The sequence below is a fragment of the Xenopus laevis genome, chromosome 9_10L, assembly GCF_017654675.1.
Source record: "Xenopus laevis strain J_2021 chromosome 9_10L, Xenopus_laevis_v10.1, whole genome shotgun sequence".
Taxonomy (NCBI): Eukaryota; Metazoa; Chordata; class Amphibia; order Anura; family Pipidae; genus Xenopus; species Xenopus laevis.
This window is the reverse complement of record NC_054387.1, coordinates 118,134,576-118,160,982: the sequence shown is the minus strand read 5'-3', so window position 1 is coordinate 118,160,982 and position 26,407 is coordinate 118,134,576. Positions and strand designations below refer to the sequence as shown.

At 41.7% G+C, this 26,407-nt stretch overlaps 1 protein-coding gene across 1 annotated transcript; it reads left to right on the top strand.

Annotated features, from left to right (window-relative positions):
* The first annotated feature begins 8,161 nt into the window (after window positions 1–8,161).
* On the top strand, window positions 8,162–12,727 carry pgp.L (phosphoglycolate phosphatase L homeolog). The gene is made up of 2 exons (XM_018236569.2): window positions 8,162–8,799; window positions 11,852–12,727. Exons 1-2 carry the CDS (start codon window positions 8,205–8,207, stop codon window positions 12,175–12,177), a joined length of 921 nt encoding a protein of 306 aa, XP_018092058.1. The 5' UTR covers window positions 8,162–8,204; the 3' UTR covers window positions 12,178–12,727.
* The last annotated feature ends 13,680 nt before the right edge of the window (window positions 12,728–26,407 follow it).

The window sequence follows — 26,407 nt, the reverse complement described above, 5'->3', positions numbered from 1 at the left end:
CATAACAACTGGGCAAGGGAGGAGCGCGGAGGTGAGGGCGGAGCGGAAGGGCAAAAAAGGGCGGAACGTAGAACGCCGTGATGTGAGGGTGCTGCGGCCGCCATGTTGGATAAGGGCAGGGCTGTAGTTTACAAGTATTTACACCGTGATGTCAGGGTGCTGCGGCCGCCATGTTGAATAAGGGCAGGGCTGTAGTGTACAAGTATTACAGAAAGATGAAACATATGTGAGAAAGGAAAATTGGAGCACGTGCTAATAATTATTTTGAACACACAAAACAATGGCTTTGTGGGGTACATTTTATCAAGGGCCCACTTTCCAAACTATTATTCCTCCTCACTCAACTCAACCTATTTTTTTCCTAGTCTGTTATCTCTACATAATATACTCTATTCTTCCATTATTAAACCCCTTAAAGAAATAGGGAATGACCATGAAATAGCCCAAATGGTTAAAAGCAACAGACTCACTGACACCTGGGCCCACCGGGAGTTTTACATACCTCCCAACTGTCCCTTTTTCGGAGGGACAGTCCCTCTTTTGACAGCTCAACCCGCAGTCCCTCATTTGTACTGGAAATCCCTCTTTTATATGCACTGAACAGCCAGAAAAAGAAACAAAGTTTCTCACTTAATTGGCTTTTAGCAGAGAGCCCAGTACAGCTAACAGCTGCAAATAAGATACTTTGTAACAATTTTGAGACACAAAAACACAGTTTAGATAGGGGCAGATAACATTTAGAGTGGAGCAGTGATGCTGGGGAGGGCATGATGACATCAGAGGCGGGCACAATGATGTCAGTGGCGTTATGTTTTTAGTTTAAGATTCATTCAAGTTCATTAATAATACTTTGTATCATATTTTGTTACGAGAATATCATTTTTATGTTTTGTATACACTTAATTGATAAGAAGTAGCAAATCATGAATGGAAAGGAAGCATTTGATAAATTAATCCTAGATAAATTACTATTGTTGCAAATTATCTTTTTTTTATAGATTATATATAGCAATATTTCAGCCTTTTCGAATATAACAAATATAACAACATAATTTTAAAATGTTTTTATGTGTTTTCTTCTCTTTGTCAAAAGGGTTAAATACACGTTTGGTTTAAAAAGGCTGTTCAATAAACAATTAACGATATCATTTCCGGACTTGCGATTTAAATAGCCGTAGGATGTCTGTATTAACTATGCCTATGATTATGTATTGCAAGATATGAAACACGTCAGGATTCTATGATTTTAATCTGCTGAAATAAAGTTGCATTACTGAAGTGATGAAGATGGCCCCGGTGAGCTCCACTGCGCTGACTCTGCGACGAGGGGCAATTACCAGCTTAGGGGCATTTACTTGTGTTAACACCTGTGCAGGGGAGCAGGGAAGGGGGACGATGGAGGGTAGGGGTTTTAGTTCTCCTTTAATAATAACTAAGCCATGTTGAGGTGAGTATTTTAGTAGGTAAATGTTGTTAATTTATTGGCCAGACTATTGTTTGGGTTTCACACGGCTGGAAATCAATCAGAGAGTTGAGACCCGAACAGGCCTTAGAAAAACCGAACTGTTAGGGTCAAAACTGAACAGGCGTCAACCCTACGCCCTAGGAATAGACCCCCGAGTTTCTTTCAATAAATACGGCCCTGCTGGCAAAGGGAGGAATAGTCAGCAGTACAATGTGCAACACAAGGCTGTGGGTATAGTTGTATATTGGGCTATGCTAATGCCTCATGGTCTCCTTTCTCCATAGTTATGTCACTGGCTTCTATCCCTGCAGGATTTTGGTCCCTTTAGGATCGGGCAGTGGCTAAGGCAATGATCCCCAACCAGTGACTCACAAGCAACATGTTGCTCACCAACCCTGTGGATGTTGCTCCCAGTGCTCTCAAAGCAGGAGCTTATTTTTTAATTCTTGGTTTGGAGGCAAGTTTTGGTTGCATAAGAATCAGGTGTACAGGTGGGCCCAAGGATTGATTCACAACAAGTAGAAAATGGGCAGTCGGATCGAGGACCATATCAACGAACCGATACAGTCCTTCATCCAATGGCATTTTTAAGCTCTGCTGATCAACATCTGGCTGACTATCAGCCAGATATTGATCAGGGAAGCCCATCGGAAGCCCCATACCCTGCCCAATAAGCTGCTGACTTAATCTATTGGCAGCTTATATCTGCCTGTGTATGGGGGCATTTATTTGTCATCCCCAGAATGTTTTTGATACTTTTGCTTCCCAACTCTTTTATTTTATCTCTTTTATTTGTTTGAATGTGGTTCATGGGTAGAAAAAGTTTAGGGGCCCCCGCCTTAAGGTTACCATACACAGACCAACATCCCACATGCTGAAAGTTTGGACTTTGAACTATTACCCTCAACTGAATGAGCACATATCAAAAGGGATGGCGAAACAACATTCTTCTGTTTGTCTGAGCTGAACTAGTGAATATGAACAGCTGCAGGGGCAGCTGAAATTTTCAGTCTAGACAGTCTGATTATGATCCAATATCTGATCCTTATCTGGCCCTCTGTCCTCCTTAGTCACGGGCTCTGCTCCCACACAAAGGGTCTCATATACAGACATAGGCACTAAGCTGCATAGTATAGTTGTGAATAGCAAACAATAAGCAATTCATGCTGCACAGTCCCCCACAAGCCAGAAGATAAAAGCAAAATACCTGCCTAAATGCAAATGGAAACTGTATTTGTGCAATTTATCCCGATTGTTTGTAAATGAGCACTAATGTGTCTGGGGTTGTGCCTAACAACAGAAGCTTTGCTTGCTTTATGGCAGGGATTTTACATATACTTCCACTCCCAGGATCACAGTCAATGTCCCAAAAGACAAAGCAGCATCAGATACCCTTTGTCTGAGTGACTCGTAAACATTTACTGCACTGCTGCATGCAACTCTGCAACGGCCCTGACAGATGGGATGCTTTATCTCCTGGTGGGAAATCTTCTCTTCCACATAAAGTGTCTGAAAATACTTGCCAGTCTGCATTCATTTGAATTGTCACACGTAAAACACTTTACAGGCAGCAATTGTAAGAAAATGTGTTATTTTGCATTGTTGTACAATTACCTGGGATCACTGCATGCAAACTGATATCCTTTGCGCCAATATGTGCCCATCTGCTATAGTCCTAGCAATGACAGTTAGATAAGGCTAAAGCTGAGAATACATGGTGGTCATATGGAGCTGGTCAAATACTTTGGCCAACAACTGCATCATGATAAAAGAGTACCAGTATGGGATCCATTATCCGGAAACAGGTTATCCAGAAAGCTCTGAATTATGGAAAGGCCGTCTCCCTTAGACTCCATTATAATTAAATAATCCAAATTTTAAAAAATGATTTCCTTTTTCTCTATAATAATACAACAGTAGCTTGTACTTGATCCAAACTAAGATATAATTAATCCTTATTGGAAGCAAAACCAGCGTATTGGGGTTATTATTCCGAAGTGGTCTGTAATTGCCTCACAAGGAAACTTCGGACGACTTCGGAAAACGGAGCGCTCCTGCCTGCCTACCTGAGCCTGCCTGCCACCAGGTTATTTACATTTTAGCCAGCGGAGGGCAGGGGAATGCAGACCGGGGAGATTAGTCGCCGCGAAGAAGAGGAGATTTGTCACCTGGCAACCGATCTCCCCGAATCTGCCCGCATGGCCAGACCCTTAATGTATGAAGATCCTAATTACAGAAAGATCCATTATCCGGAATACCCCTGGATAATAGGTCCCATACCTGTACTGCATAAATGAGCCAATATGGTCCTCTATTCACGGCATTTTTTAAACCTGGCCAATTAGCTGCTGAATTGGTTTAAAGGGCCAGAGCCAGCAGGTAATAATGGCCTGTGTTTGCCCTGCTACAGTGTTACCATCAAAGGGGTACTACAGTTGAATCCAGGGCTGGGTTTTGACATAATTGGGTTTGACTGAGGTGGATTGGATCATGACAATATTGGCAAGGTTTTTTTCCCCTATTACGACCCCTTTTTAATTAATAGTACAGATTAAAGGGGCTGTTAATTTTTAATCCTAGGTGAAACCAGTACCATATATTTATTATTCATTATTGCCTACAAGATTGGGGATTTATTTGTTATACTATATGTCTCCTTTAAAGGGGTGGATCACTGTTCAGTTAACTTTTAATAAGTTACAGAATGGCTAATTCTAAGCAACTTTTCAATTGGCTTTTAGTTTTTATAGTTTTTGAATCATTTTCTGTCTTCTTCTGACTCTTTCCAGCTTTCAAATGGGGGTCACAGAACCCATCTAAAAACAAATGCTCTGTAAGGCTACAAAGGTATTGTTATTGCTACTTTTTATTACTCATCTTTCTATTCAGGCCTCTCTTATTTGTATTCCAGTGTGTTATTGAAATTGGTAAATAGTTGCTACAGTCATTTGGACCCTAGCAACCAGATTGCTGAAATTGCAAACTGGAGAGCTGCTGAATAAAAAGCTAACTAACTCAAAACCCAAAAATAATAAAAAATCAATATTACTCTCTATATCATACTAAAAGTTAATTTAAAGGTGAACAGCCCCTTATTTATCAAAACTAATAGCATTACAGGTATGGGAAAGAGCAAGAGAAGAAAAGAGGAACATTCAGTGCTCAGTGGATCTAAGATTGTGGCATCTTCTTGCAATGGTGTGTAATCATTAGTAATGTTGAAATTTGCTCTGTTTTGTAATCTTTTTGCTTTGTTAATTGCGTGTAATTATGATGCCAGGGTTGGACTGGCCTGTGAGGGCACCATAGCGTGGGATTGACCTGCTAGAATATCATAGAGTGGGATTGACCTGCTAGAATATTATAGGGTGGGATTGACCTGCTAGATTATCATGCGGTTGCATTGACCTGCGAGAGTACCATAGGGTGGGATTGACCTGCAAGAGTAACATAGGGTGGTATTGACCTGCTATAATACCATAGGGTGGGATTGACTTGCAAGAGTACCATAGGGTAGGATTGACTTGCAAGAGTACCATAGGGTGAGATTGACCTGTGAGAGTATCATAGGGTGGGGTTGACCTGCTATAATACCATAGGGTGGGATTGACCTGTGAGAGTACCATAGGGTGGGATTGACCTGCAAGTGTACCATAGTGTGGGATTGAACTGCGAGAGTATCATAGGGTGGGATTGACCTGCTATAATATCATAGGGTGGGATTGACATGTGAGAGTACCAAAGGGTGGGATTGACCAGTGACATTACCATAGGGTGGTATTGACCTGCTATAATACCATAGGGTGGGATTGACTTGCAAGAGTACCATAGGGTGGGATTGACTTGCAAGAGTACCATAGGGTGGGATTGACTTGCAAGAGTACCATAGGGTGGGATTGACTTGCAAGAGTACCATAGGGTAGGATTGGCTTGCAAGAGTACCATAGGGTGGGATTGACCTGTGAGAGTATCATAGGGTGGGGTTGACCTGCTATAATACCATAGGGTGGGATTGACCTGTGAGAGTACCAAAGGGTGGGATTGACCTGCAAGTGTACCATAGTGTGGGATTGAACTGCGAGAGTATCATAGGGTGGGATTGACCTGCTATAATATCATAGGGTGGGATTGACCTGTGAGAGTACCATAGGGTGGGATTGACCTGCAAGTGTACCATAGAGTGGGATTGAACTGCGAGAGTATCATAGGGTAGGATTGACCTGCTATAATATCATAGGGTGGGATTGACATGTGAGAGTACCAAAGGGTGGGATTGACCAGTGACATTACCATAGGGTGGGATTGACCTGCTATAATATCATAGGGTGGGATTGACCTGTGAAAGTATCATAGGGTGGCAGGACTAGACTGGGAGTCAAAATAGGCCCTGCCATCCCTAGTACACAGAGGCACAAACAGCCTACAACAGCCCACTTAGTGTCACTTTCTATGGCACCTTACAGCAGCCCCTCTGGCATTTGCCAGAACCCACAGATTGCCAGTCCGGGCCTGTAGGGTGGGATTGACCTGCTATAATATCATAGGGTGGGATTGACCTGTGAGAGTATCATAGGGTGTGATTGACCTGTGACAGCATCATAGGGTGGTCCATATCCCATATAGGATCCAGCTAAGGACAATTTCCATCAGCAACGAAACAGCAAATCTGTTTAATCTATTCCGATTTCCAAAACGTGGAGGCGGAGAACGGGTCATTAACCCAAAAGAGACACTGACACTTCTTTGAAGTTCTAGATATCCTTGGAATCAGGGCCCCCAAAACTTCCAGAAGTACCTGGTTTAGTAATATCTATTTACTGTCTCTGTCTCTCTCTCTATGTCTCTCTCTCTCTCTCACACACAACTAGGTGTACAATTGCTCAGAACGCATTTCTAAGCACTTCTGTAATTTACATTAATTATTTTTTCCTCTCATATACGAGATGTAGACAATCTTATCCACTTATGTGGACAATCGCTCTCCACTTTCTCTTATCATGTGTATGCCAAAGGGTTGAATAATTTTTTTTTAATAACAGTACCACCTGCTGGTCAATATGCCCAACTGGCTACAATCAGGGGGAAAAAAACCCTATAGTTGGCTAAAATGACCAGCAGGTGGTGCTGTTGGTAAACTGGTAAAACGCATTATATTAAAATACGTTTGTCTAAAATTGTCTATATCTTAGAAAAAAAAGGGAAAAAAAGTAAATTGCAGAAGTGCTTACGAGAGTTCTCTGAGCAATTTTACATGAAGTTGTTTTTGGGAGTTTACAAATCCTTTAAGATAAAGGGCATAAGGAAGGTTCTCCTCAGGATGACATGGGGGCAGAATCGACCCTGCTGAGAAGAGTATGGACAGTGGAATAACTAGAATTTACTGGGCCCCACAGCATATTAATTTTAGGGCTCCCAACATATGCAGAGGTTGTTCTGCCAGTCTGTAGTTATGCCCCTGACTAAGTATAAGGAGCTACTTCTCATTACAAAGGTTGCAAAAGGGCAAATGAATGGGGTTTGTTTATACAGATGTCGGTGGACTGCAGACTAGGCAGTGTGGGGGGAACATGAATATATAAAGCAGGGCCACTCATCACTTGGCACAGCAAAGAGGGGTCGTGAGAGTGGTCAGGTGGCAGCTAATTTGGCTGTGGGTTTGACCAGCACATGACTATTCCAGTCCTGTGACTACTGAGGAACCAAGTATGTCCATAACTGATCAGCATGTGTTTATAAAAATTAGGGATGCACAGAATCCAGGATTCAGCCAGGATTCAAAGTTTTTCAGCAGGATTCGGCCAAATCCTTCTGCCCCGCGAACCGAACCGAATTTGCATTAGAGAGGGAGATCACTTGACTTTTTGTCACAAAACAAGGAAGTAAAAATGTTTTCCCTTCCCATCCCTAATTAGGCAAATTAGGATTCGGATTTTGGCTCATTATTCGGCCGAATCATTTGCAAAGGATTACGCGGTTCAGCTAGGGTTGCCACCTGGCCGGTAAAAATGATGGCTGATCCCTATGTTGTTAATAGGGAAAAAAGTTAAATATATAGGAAAGCCAGTATTTTTTTCCAGAAAAGGTGGCAATCCTAGGTTCAACAGAATCCAAAATAGTCATTCGATGCATCCCTAATAAAAATACATTGGTCCCAAAGGTTTGGGAGGACTAAAACGTTATTTGTGGTCCTTATATATGAGTGACCCAGGGGCGTAACTATAGAGGAAGCAGACCCTGCGGCTGCAGGGGGGCCCAGGAGGTATAGGAGCCCCCCGAGGCCCTAATTCATATACAATTTCAATAAATATTGGAGAAACAAGTCAACCTCTAAACATTTTGGGGGCCTGAAAAATAATTTGCTGTGGGGCCCAGTAATATCTAGTTACACCACTGGAGTGACCCCACTGACTGCACCTGAATTATGACTTGTACTTTTATCTGCAGGCTCCACCCACTCCCAAGCTGCCCCTAGGAATCCAGAGACTCTAAGCCCTTTGCCCCACCACTGATCAGGTGCGGAATTGTGGGTAGAAGAAGTGAAATCAATGAACTGTGGGCGGAAACTTTCAAATGATGGTGCAGACGTCACTGATTCTGCCTGTCATCTTTGACAGGCTGCGAAACTTGCTAGCCGGCTGTCGAAACCAATACACGTATGGCGCCACGATCTGTCAGCCAATCGCCTGCGAGCACACGGAGCCTCTTTAAACCAAGTGCGGTTGACGCGTGTCATTGAGTCATGGCGGCGTCCAAGTGCGCACACCTGAATGGGGAACTCTCCCGGCGTTTCCTCGCCTCGGTGGACACCGTTCTTTTCGATTGCGACGGGGTGTTGTGGCGGGGGGATGAGCCGATCTCCGGGGCGTCCGATCTTATTAACGGGTTGAAGCGGACAGGGAAACGCGTGTTTTTCCTCACGAACAACAGCACGAAGACGCGCTCCATGTATGCGGAGAAGCTGGGGCGGCTGGGCTTCAAGGCAGAACCGGGGGAAGTGTTCGGAACCGCGTACTGTACGGCCATCTACCTGCGGGACATTGTCCAGCTCAAGGGCAAAGTTTATCTGATCGGGGGTCGGGCGCTGAGCGAGGAGTTCGGGGCTGCGGGGATTCGTCACTTTGGCTGCGGAGCTGACCTCGTGACCGGCAGCCCCAAAGACTGGGCTTCGATGGAGGCGGACCCCGATGTGAAGGCTGTGGTGGTCGGATTTGATGAGCATTTCAGTTACATGAAACTGAACCGAGCTCTCCAGTACCTGCAGGACCCCTCCTGCCTCTTTATTGCCACCAATACTGATACCAGGCTGCCCCTGGAAGGAGGGAGAGCTATACCAGGTACCAGCACCCTAATTCATCTCTCTGTCTAATGTCCTACCAGCAATGCCAATGGGATCAGTACCCTCTGTTGATTATTCTGCTCATTGCATACAAATTAAATTGGCTAAAACTACAAGTTATTGGGCCCCACAGAAAATCCCCTCTAAACTTCTCAACCCCACACTTCATGGGTCACCCAGCAATTTATGGTTACACTTTTTTTTTTCTCTTCTTGTCGGACTTTTCTGCAGTTTGATGGGCCTTTGGTGGGAGGCAAGAATGCACAGCAAAGTGCTTAAGCATGTTTATTATTTTAAAAGGTATTTACAGAACGGTGCCCTTTATTTAGAGCTATTCTGAGATGGCAGCTGAAAATAAACACCTTGGCAAGGGTTCCCGGGCACCTATTTATATCCCTAACAGCTACACACAAATAATACTGTAATTGGTGTGAACTTCCATGCACCCCTGTCCCCATCCCCTACTCTAATTGGTATAAACTTCCATGCAACCCTGTCCTCACTGTAATTGATGTGAATTTCCATTCCATGCAACCCTGTCCCCTACTGTAATTAGTGTGAACTTCCATGCACTTCTGTCCCCTACTTTAAATGGTATAAACTTCAATGCACCCCGTTTCCTGTCCCCTACTGTAATTGGTGTGAACTTCCATGCACCCCTGTCTATTACTTTAATTGGTGTGAACTTCCATGCACCCCTGTCCCCGTCCCCTTACTATGCTGTTCTTATATCCTGAAAGGGAAATCACCTCCCCCCACATCCTTCTTACAGAAATGAATGTATATATAATATGTGTGTCAGTACCAGGACATTGGAAGTAGCGTTTGCTACACACACAGTTGGGAAAGTTCACCCTTTGCTAAATCATTATGGTGACATCCTGAAGAGGAAGTAACGCCCAGCCCAGTAACAGCCGTTGGCTTGTGCAGGGTGCTAGGAACAAGACATGTATAGGTATGGGACCTGTTAACCAGAATACTCGGGGTTTTCTGGATAATGGATCTTCCCACAATATGGATCTTCATACCTTAAGCCTACATAAACTCATAGGCTTTAAAAAAAAAAGTTCAAATTTCGAATGATTTTTTTTGCTACTTCGACCTTCGATTACGACTTCGAATCAAACGATTCAAACTAAAAATCGTTTGACTATTCAACCTTTCGATAGTCTAAGTACTGTCTCATTAAAAAAAACTTTGACCCCCTTCTTCGCCATCTAAAACCTACCAAACCTCAATGTTAGCCTATGGGGAAGGTCCCCATAGGCTTTGTAAGCTTTTTGTGGTCGAAGAAAAATCGTTCGATCGATGGATTAAAATCCTTCGAATCGAACAATTCAAAGGATTTAATCGTTCAATCGAACGAATTGCGAACTTCGATATTCGAAGTCGAAGGATTTAACTTTTTTATTTAACTTTAATTAACCCTTAATTTAATTAACCCTCGATATTCGACCCTAGGTAAATGTGCCCCTATGATTTTCATTTTTTGATCTTATTGTTCCTTTAAATAAACCCAATAGGCTGGTTTTGCTTCCAATAAGGATTGGTTATATCCAGTGATGGGCGAAATTCTCAAAAGCGGATTTTGACGCCGGTGGCAATTCGCCATTGTCAAGGTTGATGCCGGCGCCCAATGGGTGTCCGATAATTGTCGCCAGCATCTAAATTGACAACAGCGTTGAAAAAGCTTTGACATCGGCAAATGTTCACGGCAGTTGCGCTTATTTATGCGCCAGGGTGGCGAAACGCCCATCACTAATTATATTTTAGTTTGGATCAAGTACAAACTACTGTTTTATTATTACAGTAAATTTTTAAAATTTGGATAAAATGAATCTAATGGAGATAGCCTTCCCATAATTCTGAGCTTTCTGGGTGGTTTCTGGATAACAGCTCCATACCTGTACAAGACAATTCTATACTAGTACAAAAATATACATTAAGTTGTTGCTGCTGCCTATACATCCCTCTGCTTCTAAAGGCAATGCTACCATAAGTGATAGTGGCCCCATCTGTGGTACTGGAGGTTAGGGGTGTAGGACGCTGATACAGTTGTAGGGTTTGTGCATTGTCTTCTACTCCATATTGAAACCAGCCTCTATACAAAGTACAATATCTTAGGTATATCAATATCTTGGTTGTATTATAGGTTGGATCCAAAAAATACTAGAAATACCAGTACTGATCAACTTTATCCTCATGGCAGGATGATGGCTAGACTTCTAGTTATCAGGTCCCTTGTTTATCTCCGTTTGTTGCCATAGAATCCCATGGAGCTTACAGGAAAGCCAGGCTGGATAAATGTACCCTGTAAGGTCACCTCTAGGCCATGGATCTCCAGCTGACTTGGGCAGTTCTGCATCACAAAGTCCAGTGTGTATATATAAATACTCCTACTGGCCGCAGGTGTAGGCTGTTAATCATGTCAGTGGCCTCTTGACCTGGCCATTTGCCCAAACATATTTGGCCAGAGTGTTGACTCTGTAACTGTATGACAAGGAATGGGATGTACTTTGGTGTGGTCTGATTACTTACCTATCCCAAGGCAGAAAGGGTTGCTCAGGGTGATGCTGATTATCTGCCCCACAATCACTTTAAATAAATAATAGGTAGATTAAGTAGCAGAAAAGTAACCTGGTTTTGAGGGGGGGGGGGTGTAGAACGTAGTAGGACAAATCTATTCTTGACACTGGTTTTTTTTATTTCCTTGTATTTATATTCAGACCCTGTCCCAGAGGAGCTTACATTCTAAAGTCTGCTTGTATGGTTTTTGAAGTGTGGGAGGAAACCTACATAGGCATGGAAAGCTTATACAAACTCTTTGCTTAAAGTGCACTGGCTGGAATAGAACTCAGGACTCCAGTGCCGATGTCCTGAGTTCAGTTCCAGCCAGAGCACTATCAAGGCAACGGCGCTAACCACTGAGCTACTGTACTATATGTCCCCTTTGTTTGTTGAAGGTAGAGTACTGTAAGAAAAATTGCAATTGGACTTCAGGTAACGGCTTGATATAGGTTTGGCAGCTGAAACTTTTATTGTTTCCCCAGGGACTGGTTGTCTGGTGCGAGCGGTGGAGACGGCTGCTCACCGCAAAGCTCAAGTCATCGGGAAACCCAGCTCCTTCCTCTATGATTGTGTCGTCAAGGACTGTGGACTGGACCCCGCTAGGACTGTGATGGTGGGAGACCGGCTGGACACAGATATCCAGATGGGCTCCACCTGTGGCATTCGCACTCTCCTCACACTGACTGGTTTCTCCAGCCTGGAGGACGCAAAGTCTTATCAGGATAAAGGGGCCCTCTCTATGGTTCCTGATTACTATGTGAACTCTGTTGCCGACCTGCTGCCGGCACTGTCTGAAGAGCGCCAGTGAGTGAGAGTACTGCACCCATAGCACCCACACGGAACCTTGTCGACCCCCTCAACTCATTTGCACTCATGTCCTGTGCAGCTCTGTCCGTATAAAAGTTCTAGCCATATATCTATTACCAGTGACTCCGGTTGGGGGGGGGGGTGCCTGTCTCGGCAAATTGGTGTTTATTTTAGCTCTAAAAATTACAGTTGTGGGCATTATTTTTCATGTTAAAGACTGTATTTGGTATAATTAACCCTTTAGAGCCTATGGTAGGTTGCTTGAGACTCCCATCCATGTACACATCTATCTACACCAGCCAGAACGTCAACTCCCATCTACCTATACCAGCCAGTAATACAACTCCCATTGACCTACACTAGCCAGTGAGAGCTTGTTCTCAACAACATTATGGGATTGTGGGGCAACCGTGAATCTGTTTACTACCTTTTTCTTTGTGTTTTAAGTTCCCCTTAAAGGAGAAGGAAATCTACGGACGCATTTTATTGCCAATAGATTAGCTGCAATAGTGAAAGCTAGAATGCTATATTTATTCTGTAGAATGTTTCACCATACCTGAGTAAAAAGCTCTAGAAACTCTGTTTGTTTAGAATAGGAGCTGCAGTATTAATGTGGTGTGACATCACTTCCTGCCTGAGTCTCTCCCTGCTCTGGGCTCAGATTACAGTAGAGAAGGGAGGGGGGAGGGAAGAGGAGCAAACTGAGCATGCTCTTGCCCAGGGCAATGAGGTTTAAGCTGAAAGCAGGAAGTCTGATACAGAAGCCCATGTGTACACAATAGAAGGAAAGAAATGCAGTATTTCTTTTCATAGGGGACTCAGAGCAACATCACTTTGGGGGTTTACTGGTATATTTAGATGGACCTTTCTGATAAAGCTTACTTAGTTTTAACCTTTCCTTCTCCTTTAAGTGTATGTCTGCCAACTGCCATGCACAGGGATTGGCCGGGCAATGTCTCAGTATTAGATGCTGTACGTTACTTATCTATGCAATACATAATGTATCTCTGACATCTCATCTCATATTGGATATCCAGAAAAGGAAACAGAAAAATGAATGCACATCGTAATAAATGACTGGTGCCCTTTTTCTGTCACTGGTTTTATTTCTTCGCTGAAGTAAATACTCAGGCTGTTGGTTCTGTGAGAGGCCTGTTGTTTTTGGGACCTTTCTAGGTGCTCCTAACTCCGCAATAAGCATTGGATATATATAGATATAATTACACACACACTTCTAATATGGAAAGAGTATAGTTCCTATATTACTCCATAATTCTGGGTTTTATGTGTGGGCTCTTAGGTGCTATGTTTTCTTGTTTCTAATTGGCTCTTGCAGCAGAAGCCAGTTTGGGCTGCCCACTGATTGGGTTTCTGGAGCATCAGATCAGAACTGGGGCTGCCTGTGGTGGTGTAACTACCAGGGGTGCAGCAGGTACAGTTGCACCTGGGTCCCCATCCCCTACTGGAGCCACAATTCGCATATACCGGTAAGTAAGCAGCTGGCAAAGGAAAATGTTTTACCGCCCACATCTGGTTGCCAGCAAGGTGCAAGTCTGCAAGGGGGATGGGTCCAGATACATATCCTGCACCCAGGCACTGCCGGAGCTTGTTACACCACTGGCTGCCACCTTCTCTATCTATGAAAAAGTTAAAAAATGCATCTATATTGTAAGACCGCAACCAACTACGGGGCAGATTTATCAAGGGTTGAAGAGAAAATTCGAAGTAAAGAAAAATTTGAATTTCAAACTATTTTTTGTGTAGTTCGACTAGGGAAAAATCCAAATTCGATTTGAATTTGAAAAAAATCGAATATCGAAATTTATCGTGTGCTGTCTCTTTTTAAAAATTCGATTTCGACCATTCGCCATCTATAACGTGCCAAATTGTTTTCGCTTATGGGGGACCTCATAGAACCTATTTGGAGTCAATTCGATTAAATACACGGTTACGGTACTTTGATTCGAACGAGAACGGCCTATTCACCCGATTTTTTTTTTTTTTTTGATAAATTTCGGATGGTCTTTTTTTATTTGAATTTCGCAGTTATGAGAGTTAAAAAAACTCCCAATACTTCGAAATTTGATCCTTGATAAATCTGCCCCTAAATGTAAGGATTTTTACTGTGATTACTGGGGGTCCGTGCTTACTGATATACTTAAATTGCCAAATAAACAGGAAAAAAATGTGCTAAACTTCACACTCCATGTGTCATTTAAATGTGCTGGGAACATGGTATTTAATCTCCTTATCCACTTTGCCTCATGTTGCACCAAGAAGAAAAGAAACTGCGCATAACCACAAATTTAGGATCCTTTGTGCCTCGAAACATATCATGTCAATATACCAGCTGTTTGCAGCATAATATCTTTACAGCGACTGCTACTATAAAAAAAATATAAACAGGTGTGGGACCTTTTATACAGAATGCTCACAACCTGAGTTTTTCCAGATAACGGATATTTCTGTCATTTGGGTCTACACACCTTATATCTGCTAAAATAAAGAAAATTAGGTAAACATGAAATAAACCCAATAGGCTGGTTTTGCTTCCAATAAGGAATAATTATATTTTCGTTTGGATCAAGTACAAGCTACTGTTTTATTATTACAAAATTGTTTTTAAAACAAATTAACTAATTTAATTAAAATGGAGTCTCTGGGAGATGGTTTTCCTGTAATTCTGAGCTTTCTGGGTAATGGGTTTCTGGAAAACAGATCCCATACCTGTATTTACATTTCATATGAAGATTTATTGTCCCATAACGCAGAACTCCTACTTTGCTACTGTACATAATTATTAGCGATGCACGGAATCCAGGATTTGGTTCGGTATTCGGCCAGGTTTCATCCTTTTTCAGCAGGATTCGGATTCGGCTGAATCCTTCTGCCGGGCCGGACCAAATCCAAATTTGCATATGCAAATTAGGTGCGGGGAGGGAAAGTAAGGAAGTAAAAATGTTTTCCCCTTCCCACCCCTAATTTGCATATGCAAATTCGGTTCGGTATTGGTACGGATCTTTCGTGAAGGATTAGGGGGTTCGGGCGAATCCAAAATAGTGGATTCCGTGCATCCCTAATAATTATTTATTCACACGGGTCGTAAGAACGGAAGTGATTAGAAATCGCTGATGTGCAGACAGGATTTTCTCCCCGTAGGGCGGTACAATGAGGAAGCTAAGCATGATGGGGCTTGTAGCTTATAATAAAATTTGGAAAGAAGTAGGGTCCAAAGGCTGATAAATCGTCACCAAAAGTATCTGTTTCTGTATCACAACATAGATGGTTATTTGAGATCTCCAATGTCAAATTCTTAGCCCTAGCTGCAGAATATTAAAGCACAACCTTCCTTAGTCTGATAAAGGGAAAAAGTCAATTATGGTTACTTAATGGAATTGCTCATCTTTAACTTTAAGTATGTTCTAGAATGCCTAATTCTAAGCAATGTTTCAGTTGGCCTTCATTTATTTTTTATAGTTTTTTAATTATTTGCCTTCTTCTGATACTTCCCAGCTTTCAAATGGGGGTCACTGACCCCATCTAAAAAACAAATCCTCTGTGAGGCTACAAATGTATTGTTATTGCTACTTTTTATTACTCACCTCTCCTATTCATATTCCAGTTTCTTATTAAAATCAATGCATGGTTGCTGGGGTAATTTGGACCCTAGCAACTAGATTGTTGAAACTGTAAACTGGAGAACTGCTGAATAAAAAGTGAAATAATCCAAAAAAAACACATCACTCGCTAATTCATACTAAAAGTTAATTTAAAGCTGAACACCCCCTTTAAAGAATATAGAATCAATAATGTTGTTTTGTGAATCAGTATGAATAAATGAATGAGAATCATTATAAACACTGTTATTATTACAATAATGTGACGATCGAGTCTCATTTATAAACACTGGGCAAATTTGCACATAGGCAGTAACCCGTAGCAACCTATTAGTGATTGACCTTTTTCAGCCAGCCCAAGTGCAAACTTGCCCAGTGTTTATAAATAACCCCATGCGAAATATTATTAAAGGATAAGTAAACCTTAATAAGTGAATGTAAAATTAATGAGGGAGCTATTCTAAGCACTTTTGCAATGTACATTCATTATTTATTTTTTTTATTCAAAGATATTAAGGGATACATGGATGATTTTTGTTACAACAGCACCAGCACTGCAGTTACTGTTCAAAACACCCCCACCTACATGTTAGGTCTTTTTCTCTACAATATAGACACATTTTATAGTATCATGGACATTATTTAAAGGGGTAGTTCACCTTTAAGTTAACTTTTAGTATGTTATAGAATGGCTAATTCTAAGCAACTTTTTAATTGTTTTTGAATTATTTGCCTTTTTCTGACTCCTCCCAGCTTTCAAATGGGGGTCACTGACCCATCTAAAAAACAAATGCTCTGCAAGGCTACAGATTTATTGTTATTGTATTTTTATTACTCATCTTTCTATTCAGGCCTCTCCTATTCATATTTCAGTCTCTTATTGAAATCAATGTGCAGGTTGCTAGGGTAATTTGGACCCTAACAACCAGATTGCTGAAATTGTAAACTAGAGAGCTGCTGAATAAAAAGCTAAATAACTCAAAAACCACAAATAATAAATCAATTGCAGATTATCTCAGAATATTACTCTCTACATCATACTAAAAGTTAAAGGTGAACAACCTCTTTAAGTACACAGAGCTGCCATCGGTAGTTGCTGTTAAATAAATGTTTGTTAACTATACTCAGAATGTCTATGAAGGTTTTCATTCATCCAGATCATGGTATATTGAGTAGAATCAATCTAGAGCTATTGGACTTGCTGAGTAACCATTGAAGACGTTTCACCATACCTCCCCACATTTTGGAAATAAGAAGAGGGACAAAAAAGTTGCCGCGCTGAGCCCTCCCCTAATTACCGTGTTACAAAATTTGGCAGGTTATGAAAGTTTGAACATATTTCTGTGTTTTTGTTTTTTTTTGTTATTACAGTTTTGCTAATGAAGGTGAATTGCCCTTTAAGCTGTGAATCTAACTTCTCCCAAGAGACCTGTTATTTTATATTGTTACAATTACTTATTTGCTTTTCTCAAAATTGTTACAAAAGTATCTTATCTGCAACTGTGGCTGTTCTGGGCTCTCTGCCAAAAGCCAAATAAATCAGAAACATTATTTCTTTTTCTGGCTGTTCAGTGCAGAGTAAAACTGAACTTTCCAGTACAAACGAGGGACTCCAGGGTTGAGCTGTCAAAAGTGGGACTGTCCCTCTGAAAACGGGACAGTTGGGAGGTATGATTTCACTACTTCAAACGAGCAGCTTCTTCCATTCAACGGAACTGAACTGCTAAAGTTGCTCGAATAAAGCAGTGAAACATCTTCAATGGTTACTCAGCAAGTCCAAATGCTCTAAATGTACTTCTATTAGACATATACAGAATATTGTATCAGCCTTTCTTGTGCAAATTGTTGCATAAACAGATTGGTATATGCCGTTTCTATGTTGGCACCCATACTGAGTTTGATTCCCACCTGGGCTCAGTGTGCAAAAGTCTGAATGCCCATGGGTTTCCTCTGGGTTCTCTGCTTTCTTAGCCACACATCAGAAACACATAGCGGCAGATTTACTAAAGGGCGTAGTTGCTAACGCTGGCGAAGATTCGCCAGCGTTACTGTTTTCAGGGACTTCGCCGATTTACTAACGGGCGCAGGCGTCAATTCGCTAGTGGTTATTCTCACTCTATTACCAGGGAAATTTTCGTTCTGTCGAAAGGACGTTACTCCGCAAATTCACTAAGATGCGGGTTTAACTGAACGTTACCTCTTGCGTCAGACTTGCCTTCGCCAGCGCAGACCAGGTAAACTGCACTGGAGTGCATAGATCTTCATCATTCTTCTGTTAATTACATAATATTTTTTAGTTGAAAAAGTCCAAAAAAAAGCTGGCGTCTTTTCCTTTTTTCATAGTGATAACCTACACAAGTCCTTAAATGTTTTTTTTGGGTAACTGGTTTCCCCCATACGTTTTCTAACATATAGAACATTAACTATACAGTGGACTCGTGTGTAGGGCATTATATCAACTCTATTGTCTTTATTAAAGTTCCCTGTTATGTAATGTATTTGCTGCAACATATACGTCCATTCAACTTTAAATTTCCCGCTGTATGCAAATTAGCCTGAGCGAAGATCTCTAACGAAGTTGCGCTAGGCAGAATTGAACACTAGCGCATCTTCACTTTGATTTGCTTGCATTGCCGAAGTAACGATAGCGAAAATTTGACAGCCTTCGGCGCCCTGGATGCAACTTCGCATTTTAATACATTAGATTTGTCTGAACGAATTTTCATATGGCAAAGTGTTTTGCAATGGCTGCGAAGCCGTCACTGGTGAATTTTCACCGCTTAGTAAATTTACCCCATGGGCTCCTAATGTAATTTGCCCCAGTGCATGTATGTAATAGGTAATGTAGTACTGGAACAAGGTAGAGCAAGCGCACACCCACGGCAATCTCCTGGAGATAACAGCCTGGTGCTCAGAAATAGAGGATACGGCAACCTCCAATTGAGCCAAGGAGCAAAGATACCGGCACACAAGGCTTACTTGCAGGGAAACCCTTGCTTTAATTCAAAGTGCGGATGTGCAACGTTTTGGGGACACGCCCCTTTCTCAAGCATACGGAATCATTGGTGAACAAGGTATATATGGGTAAAACAATTAAGATATTTGCATACATAATTAGATTTTTTTTCCTCTTTTAAAAGTGCATAAAAATACAAAAGTGCATACACATTAAAACAGTAGCAGTCCACATATCGCCTCTCGTGTGCACGTAGTGGTGTATCCAAACATTGTCCATAAATAGTGAAAATGTCCCAGTTCAAATGATGGTATAAAAAAAAAAAAAAAAATGTGGTGAAGTCTGTTTACAAAATCAATGGTGTAAACATACAGTGCAACATAGTAACGCAGCAGCAGTTTCTTATGAAGAATAAACATACAAAGCGGCAGTCAGTAGAACTAGAGACTTAGGGGCAAATTCATCAAGGGTCGACTAGCCAGGGTTAATTAACCCTCAATATTCGACTGGGAATGAAAATCCTTCAACTTCGAATATCGAAGTCGAAGGATTTTGCGCAAATACTTTGATCGAAGAAATAACGATTAAATCCTTCGAATTGAACGATTCAAAGGATTTTAATCCAACGATCGAAGGATTATCCTTCCCCATAGGCTAACATTGGGTTCGGTAGCTTTTCGGTGGCGAACTAGGGGGTCGAAGTTTTTTCTTAAAGAGACAGTACTTCGACTATCGAATGCTTGAATAGTCGAACGATTTTTAGTTTGAATCCTTCGATTTGAAGTCGAAGGTCGCAGTAGTCCATTCGATCGAAGTAGCCAAAAAAACACTTCGAAATTCTACGTTTTTTTTCTTCTATTCCTTCACTCGAAGTTAATGAATTGGCCCCTTAATGGCAATTAGTGTTTATACGAATAGTTACAAAATAACTCGCCCTGCATGTATGGGAAAGGGAATAATTATCTAGCCCTGGGTGGTACTCAGAAAGGTTTTCTTATCTGTTAAAAAGGAAAAAGAATAGTTAGCCAACAGATAAATATTAATAGGAATAATTTAAAAGATAATTTTATAAAAAGCAGGATAATTATATTAAGACCTTTTGGACACCTAAATTGAAGTAGCCAAATCCAAAAACACTCCCTTTGATGAAGTCGACATTTTTTGTCCTGACCTTGTGTTACTATCACCTTTTCCAAGATTTGCCAGCGTAATTGTGCAACCCGGTGTCCTTGTGTATGGAAATGTTTTGCTAATAAAGTTTCTTTTTTAGGTTTTTCCTTCCCCTTGTTTTCCTTATTTACCATAGGTTCCACTAGCGTGTGGTTGGTAATTTCTTATTGTAGATTTGTGTTCATTTAATCTAACTTTTATGGGTCTAGAGGTTTGTCCCACATATGCCAACCCACATGGGCATTTAATGCAGTAAACCACATCACTGGTGTCACAAGTGAAAAATCCTTTTATGGTGTGTTCAGAACCATATAGCGGGTGTGTGACCATGTTGCCAGATATTATGCCATTACAGTGGCCGCAGTTTCTACAAGGAAAAGTTCCGTTAGAGGTAGTCAAAGCCTGGCATTTTCACCGATCTACAGGTCTAGTTTTGATAAGATCACCAATATTTGTGCCACGTCTGTATGAGAACAAAGGGGGTGCCTGGAATAAATGGCCATATGTAATAAGTAATGTAGTGCCACTGGGACAGGGACTTGTGTGACTGATTTGTAATAGGCTAACCCCCTAGAACTTTATTGTGTCTGAGCCACTAGTATGTGGTGTTAATGCCCTGTTTATATATAATCAAGGCCACCATCAGGGGGGCTCAGGAGTCACATCTGTACCGAGCTTAAAGAAGGCCTGGCTCTGCTGCACTTTTCTAATTAGCCGAGTCCCACTTGACAGCGCCCGAAGTGCCAAGACCCATAGCTGAAAACGGAGCTGAAGTGCAAAAAGACCCGAAGTCACGAAAAAGATCCAAAGTTGAAGTCCTGAAGCCGCAAAAAAGAACTGAAGCCACAAATGGAGCTAAAGCTGAAGCCTCGAAGCCGTGAAAAGACCCAAAGCCATGAAAGGAGCCTATAGTAAGTTCCACTGAACAACAATGTGTTTTTTTTTATTTTATTAAAAAATGAAAGCTACAGAGTTTATTGCCAATAGATAAGCCAAAATAGTGCAAGCTATACCACTGTATTTATTCTGTAGAATGCTTTACCATACCAGAGCAAACAGCTCTAGAAGTTCTATCTGGTTGTTTAGAACAGTAGCTACCATATTAGCTTGGTGTGACATCACTTCCTGCCTCCCCCTGCTCACTCATAGCTCTGGGCTCAGATTACAGCAGGGAGGGGAGGAGGGAGGGGGAGAGGAGCAAACTGAGCATTCTCAAGCCCTAGCCCTGGAGGTTTATACTGAAAACAGGAAGTCCTGGCTGTGCTAAACTTTTCAAATTAGCCGGGTCCCCCTTGACACCGCCCAAAGTGCCAAAGACTCAAAGCTAAAAACGGAGCTGAAGTGCAAAACAAACTGAAGCCACGAAAAAGATCAGAAGTTGAAGTCCTGAAGCCGGGAAAAGACCCGAAGCCACGAATAGAGCCAGAGCTGAAGCCGCGAAGCCACGAAAAGACCCAACGCCACGAAAGGAGCCTAAAGTAAGTTCCACTGAACACCAAGGTGTTTTTTTTTATTGTATTAAAAAAGGAAAGCTACAGAGTTTATTGCCAATAGATAAGCCACAATAGTGCAAGCTATACCACTGTATGTTTTCTGTAGAATGATTTACCATACATGAGTAAACAGCTCTAGAGGTTCTCTTTGTTTAGGATAGCAGCTACAGTATTAGCTTGGTGTGACATCACTTTCTGCTTGAGTCTCTCCCTGCTCACTCATAGCTCTGGGCTCAGATTATAGCAGGGAAGGGAGGGGGAAGAGGAGCAAACTGAACATGCTCAAGCCCAGCCCTGGAGGTTTAAGATGAAAACAGGAGTCTGATACAGAAGCCCATGAGTAGAAGGAAAGAAAAGCTGTGTTTCTTTTGACAGAGGACTCAGAGCAGCATTACTTAGAGGGTTTACTGGTGTATTTATATAGACCTTTCTGATAAAGCTTACTTCATTTTAGCCTTTCCTTCTCCTTTAAACCCCTGGCCACCAATGTATTCTTTTTATTCTTTTTTTTAACTTGCAGGGGGGCCCTGACCATCATTTTTTTTAAAACTTTTATGTGGGACCCTGACCACCAATGATTTTTTTTAACTTATAATGGGTTCCGTGTCTGTGTGGCCTTTTTACTGTTGTGTGGGTGGGTAGGATCTGGGGTGGGGCTTAGAGGCTGGGCTGGAGTGGGCGGGGACTGGTGGCCCAGAAAATTTTGTTGTATGGGGCCCCGCGATTTCTGATGGCAGCCCTGTAGATAATAGTGAAGGCCTGTCCCAGAACTCATAGTCATAACATAATAGGTAGCAGGATAAAGCAACAGCACATAATGGGGTCACTGATTTTAGATATGATAGTCCTATCAAATTTCACTGATCAATGTTATGATAGTCATGATCCAGGCGAGGCCACTATTCTGCTAGTCACATACACCTTTGTTTCACCAGGGGCTACTGAAGTAAAGTCTGACAAACCTAATGCTATGACACATGGCAGGGAATGTAGAGTCTTGTCTCCATGTACAAATAATCATTTTTTTTTTCCATTACATGTCTGTGTCACAAATACATTTTAATAAATGTTTCTATATCCATATCCACTGTACATTGGTTCAATTGTTCTCAGGGGGGGGCGGGGGGAGAGTTGTAGGGGGCCCGAGGGTAAGGGGGCCCTGGCCACGCCACACTTACTTGATTAGCCGGGCCCCCCATCTTTCTGAGAGCTGCTGACTTTGGGAAGGCATGGACGTTTAAGGGGCCTTGGCCACCAATTTTCTTATAATGTGGGGGGGGGGGCCCTGGCCACCAATTTTTTTTTCTCATGTGGGGTCCTAACTACCAATATTTTATAATGGAGTGGAACTGGCCACAAATGTTTTTTTTATGGCGGACCCTGACCACCAATATCTTTTTATTTTTTATTAACATGTGGGAACCCTAGCCACCAATTTTTTTTAGTTTTTTTACTGTGTGGTGGGGGGTGGACCTGTAGGTGGGGCTTGTGGTGGGCGCAGCCCAGGGGGCCCAGGAAATGTTGTCGTATGGGGCCCTGCGATTTCTGATGGCGGTCCTGCCTGTTTGCAATTAGATCTAAAGAAAAACCATACAGGTAAGTGAGACCCGGCTGCTGAGTTATAGCATGTCACTCTAAATCCATTCCCAACCCTCCAATCAGGAAAGTGTTATTATAGTGTTGCCCAACCAGCAGCCTTTTAGCTGTATTTGAAGTACAACTCCCAGCACTAGTGATGGGTGAATCTGTGCCGTTTCGCTGAAAAATTCAATTATTGAAGTAAACAGGTGTCAAAATAATTTTGATGCGAGCAACAATTTTTAATACGCGTCCAAACGCATTAAAGTCAATGGGCGTCCGAATAATTTTGACGTGCCACAATATTATGCGCGTGATTATTCTGACGTGTAACAACAATTTGTTTTTTTGTTGCGCCAAATTTTTTTGCTGGCTAATTTTCGCCACAGTTTCGCAAATTTATTAGCTGCCGGCGAAACGCAGAAATTCGCTGCAAATTCGTGCCTGCCAAATTTATTCGCCCATCACTACCCAGTATTCCCCGGGCATCTCCTTAAAGAAAAGCTGTAATACAACCCAAGACTTATTTTACAGAGACAACTACTGCACTACAGATTTTCTTTTCATAGTTTTTATTTGTGCTTTCATAACAATTATATTTGTTATTCTCCTTTGTAGAGGAAAATCAATAGTATATGTTGAGGCCTTATTCAATTTGCTTCCTTCACCCTGTGTGTCAGAGATCAAATCCACCACGTTCTCTGCTCTTTCTATTGGCTGCATTTTCCTGGTTAAGCTTTCCAGTTTCTCTGCCGATTCCTGGAATGTCTTCTCAAGAATCTCAATAATGTCAGTGAGTCTTCGCTCTTTCTCAGCAAGTATCGTCGCCTGAGCTCTGACAGTTTGGATTTCATTTTCCAACTCTTTAAATTGCTGTTTTTTCTTTATAATGATCCAACCCAGTATCACAAGGCTAATAATTAGAAAAACAATGAGAAAATAGAGAAATATTTGGAATTTTGGGCTGTTTGTCCCCTGGGCGGTGGATGGAGATTCAGCTCTTGGACACTTCCTCCTTCTGAACACCAATGATACGGTTTTTTCCTTTGTATGAATTGTGTCTGTAAATGGCTCCATCTTGGGGAACAAAATAAAAGAAGACGATGAAGCAGCTATAGGGTTGTGGTGCTCATTCTATTATCATGTCAATATCTGATCAACCAATCCCATGACACATCATCACTTATCCAAGAGTCTCCTTTTTCTTTTTATCATTACATATTGTAACTGCCTTACAGTATTATACAGTTTATTTCACATCTCATTCTTATTTAATATCTATAGTATCCTTTCATAATGTAGATTTTTATAAAATATATTGTTTTAATTATATATAATATAAAAACCTCTGAACATTACTGAAATGAATCATTCAACGTACAGTTCTGTATCTATTCTTGTTTTTGTTCTCTCAAATTTGAATCGACATATTTTATTTATTACAGATAATGTCTGTCTGTCTCTTTATATATCTATCTGTTTATCTAGCTCAACCCAATTGATCTTCCACATGCACAGAAATTCTTATTGAAATCGGTGCAGTCGTGTTACTGAAATGTTAGAGTTTTTCCAGAATATATTCAAATTTATGGGGCCAATTCATAAACTTCGAGTGAAGGAATTGAAGAAAAAAAACTTCGAATTTCAAAGTGTTTTTTTGGGCTACTTCGACCTTTGACTACGACTTCGAATCGAAGGATTCGAACTAAAAATCGTTCGACTATTCGACCATTCGATAGTCGAAGTACTGTCTCTTTAAGAAAAAACTTCGACCCCCTAGTCCGCCACCTAAAAGCTACCGAACCCAATGTTAGCCTATGGGGAAGGTCCACTTTTTTTGGTCGAAGGATAATCCTTCGATCGTTGTATTATAATCCTTGGAATCGTTCGATTCGAAGGATTTAATCGTTCGATCGAACGATTATTCCTTCGATCGTTCGATCGAAGTATTTGCGCAAAATCCTTCGACTTCGATATTCGAAGTCGAAGGATTTTCATTCCCCAGTCGAATATCAAGGGTTAATTAACCCTCGATATTCAACTCTTGATGAATTTGCCCCTATATGTCAGAATAATAAAGTATCCTCACTCCCAATGTCTGTTAGCTTTTAAACAGGTGGCCAGTAAACAAATTCTGCTGAATAATTCCTGTTGGTTAAAATGTACCAAAATTTGTACCTTTTATTACAGAAACCCCATATCTTCCCATATCTACTTTGTTTTTCACTATTTGCATTTATTTGCTATTTCTTAGTAGTATTAGTAGTCTGCAGTATATATATCTATCCACCCATTTACTGTATGTCTATCCAAACTATTTAATCCATCAAACATATATCTATCCACCTATTTATGTCTATCTATCCAATATGATATTTAATCTATCATACATACCTACAATTCTTCTTGATGAATGTATAGATAAGTAGCAAAAACCTGTACTTGTTTACTGATGTGACCTATTTAGGGAAGTCATAGCTGTTAATAGCAAGTCAACGGTTAGGAGCTAGAGACACTTTACTCATCTCAACTAATCTCAACTGTTGCTGCTTATCTATACACTAGACATTAAGCCCGTTAAATTAACGGGCGCTAGAACATATGTAGTCAAACATTTATAAAAACAGAATTGTTCTAGTCTAAAAAAAAATCGCCAGAGACGGTCCGTGGGGCACATTCGCAGTAGCGCAATCCCACGGACAAAGGGACTGGACGCAGAGAAATTCGCCAGAGACGGTCCGTGGGGAACATGCGCAGTAGCGCAATCCCACGGACACAGGGGCTAGACGCAGAGACACTTCAACTTTATTATATAGGATACGCTATTATGCACTATTATGCACTACTATACGCTATTATGCACTACTATACGCTATTATGCACTATTATGCACTATTATGCACTACTATACGCTATTATACACTCCCTGCACTGTGTTAATAACTCCCCGCACTGTATTAATAACTCCCTGCATTGTATTAATAACTCCCTGCACTGTGTTAATAACTCCCCGCACTGTGTTAATAACTCCCCGCACTGTGTTAATAACTCCCCGCACTGTATTAATAACTCCCCGCACTGTATTAATAACTCCCTGCTCGGTGGCGGCGCATGCGCGTTGGGAGGAACCAGGAGCTGCGGTGTTTGTTTGCGGCCGAGCTGACTGGAAGTGGGTGACAGGAATGATGAGTCTGGGGGAATCCAGTCAGTGAGTCCTCGCCGGCGCCGCTTCCCGCTGCCGGAATGGAGTTCGCCGAGCTGATTAAGACCCCCCGGGTGGATAATGTGGTTCTGCACCGGCCTTTCCACTCCCCTTTGTGGGGCACCCTCTGTCTGACCGGCCACCACCTCATCCTCAGCTCCCGGCAGGACAACAGCGAGGAACTCTGGCTCCTACACTCCAACATCGACTCCATA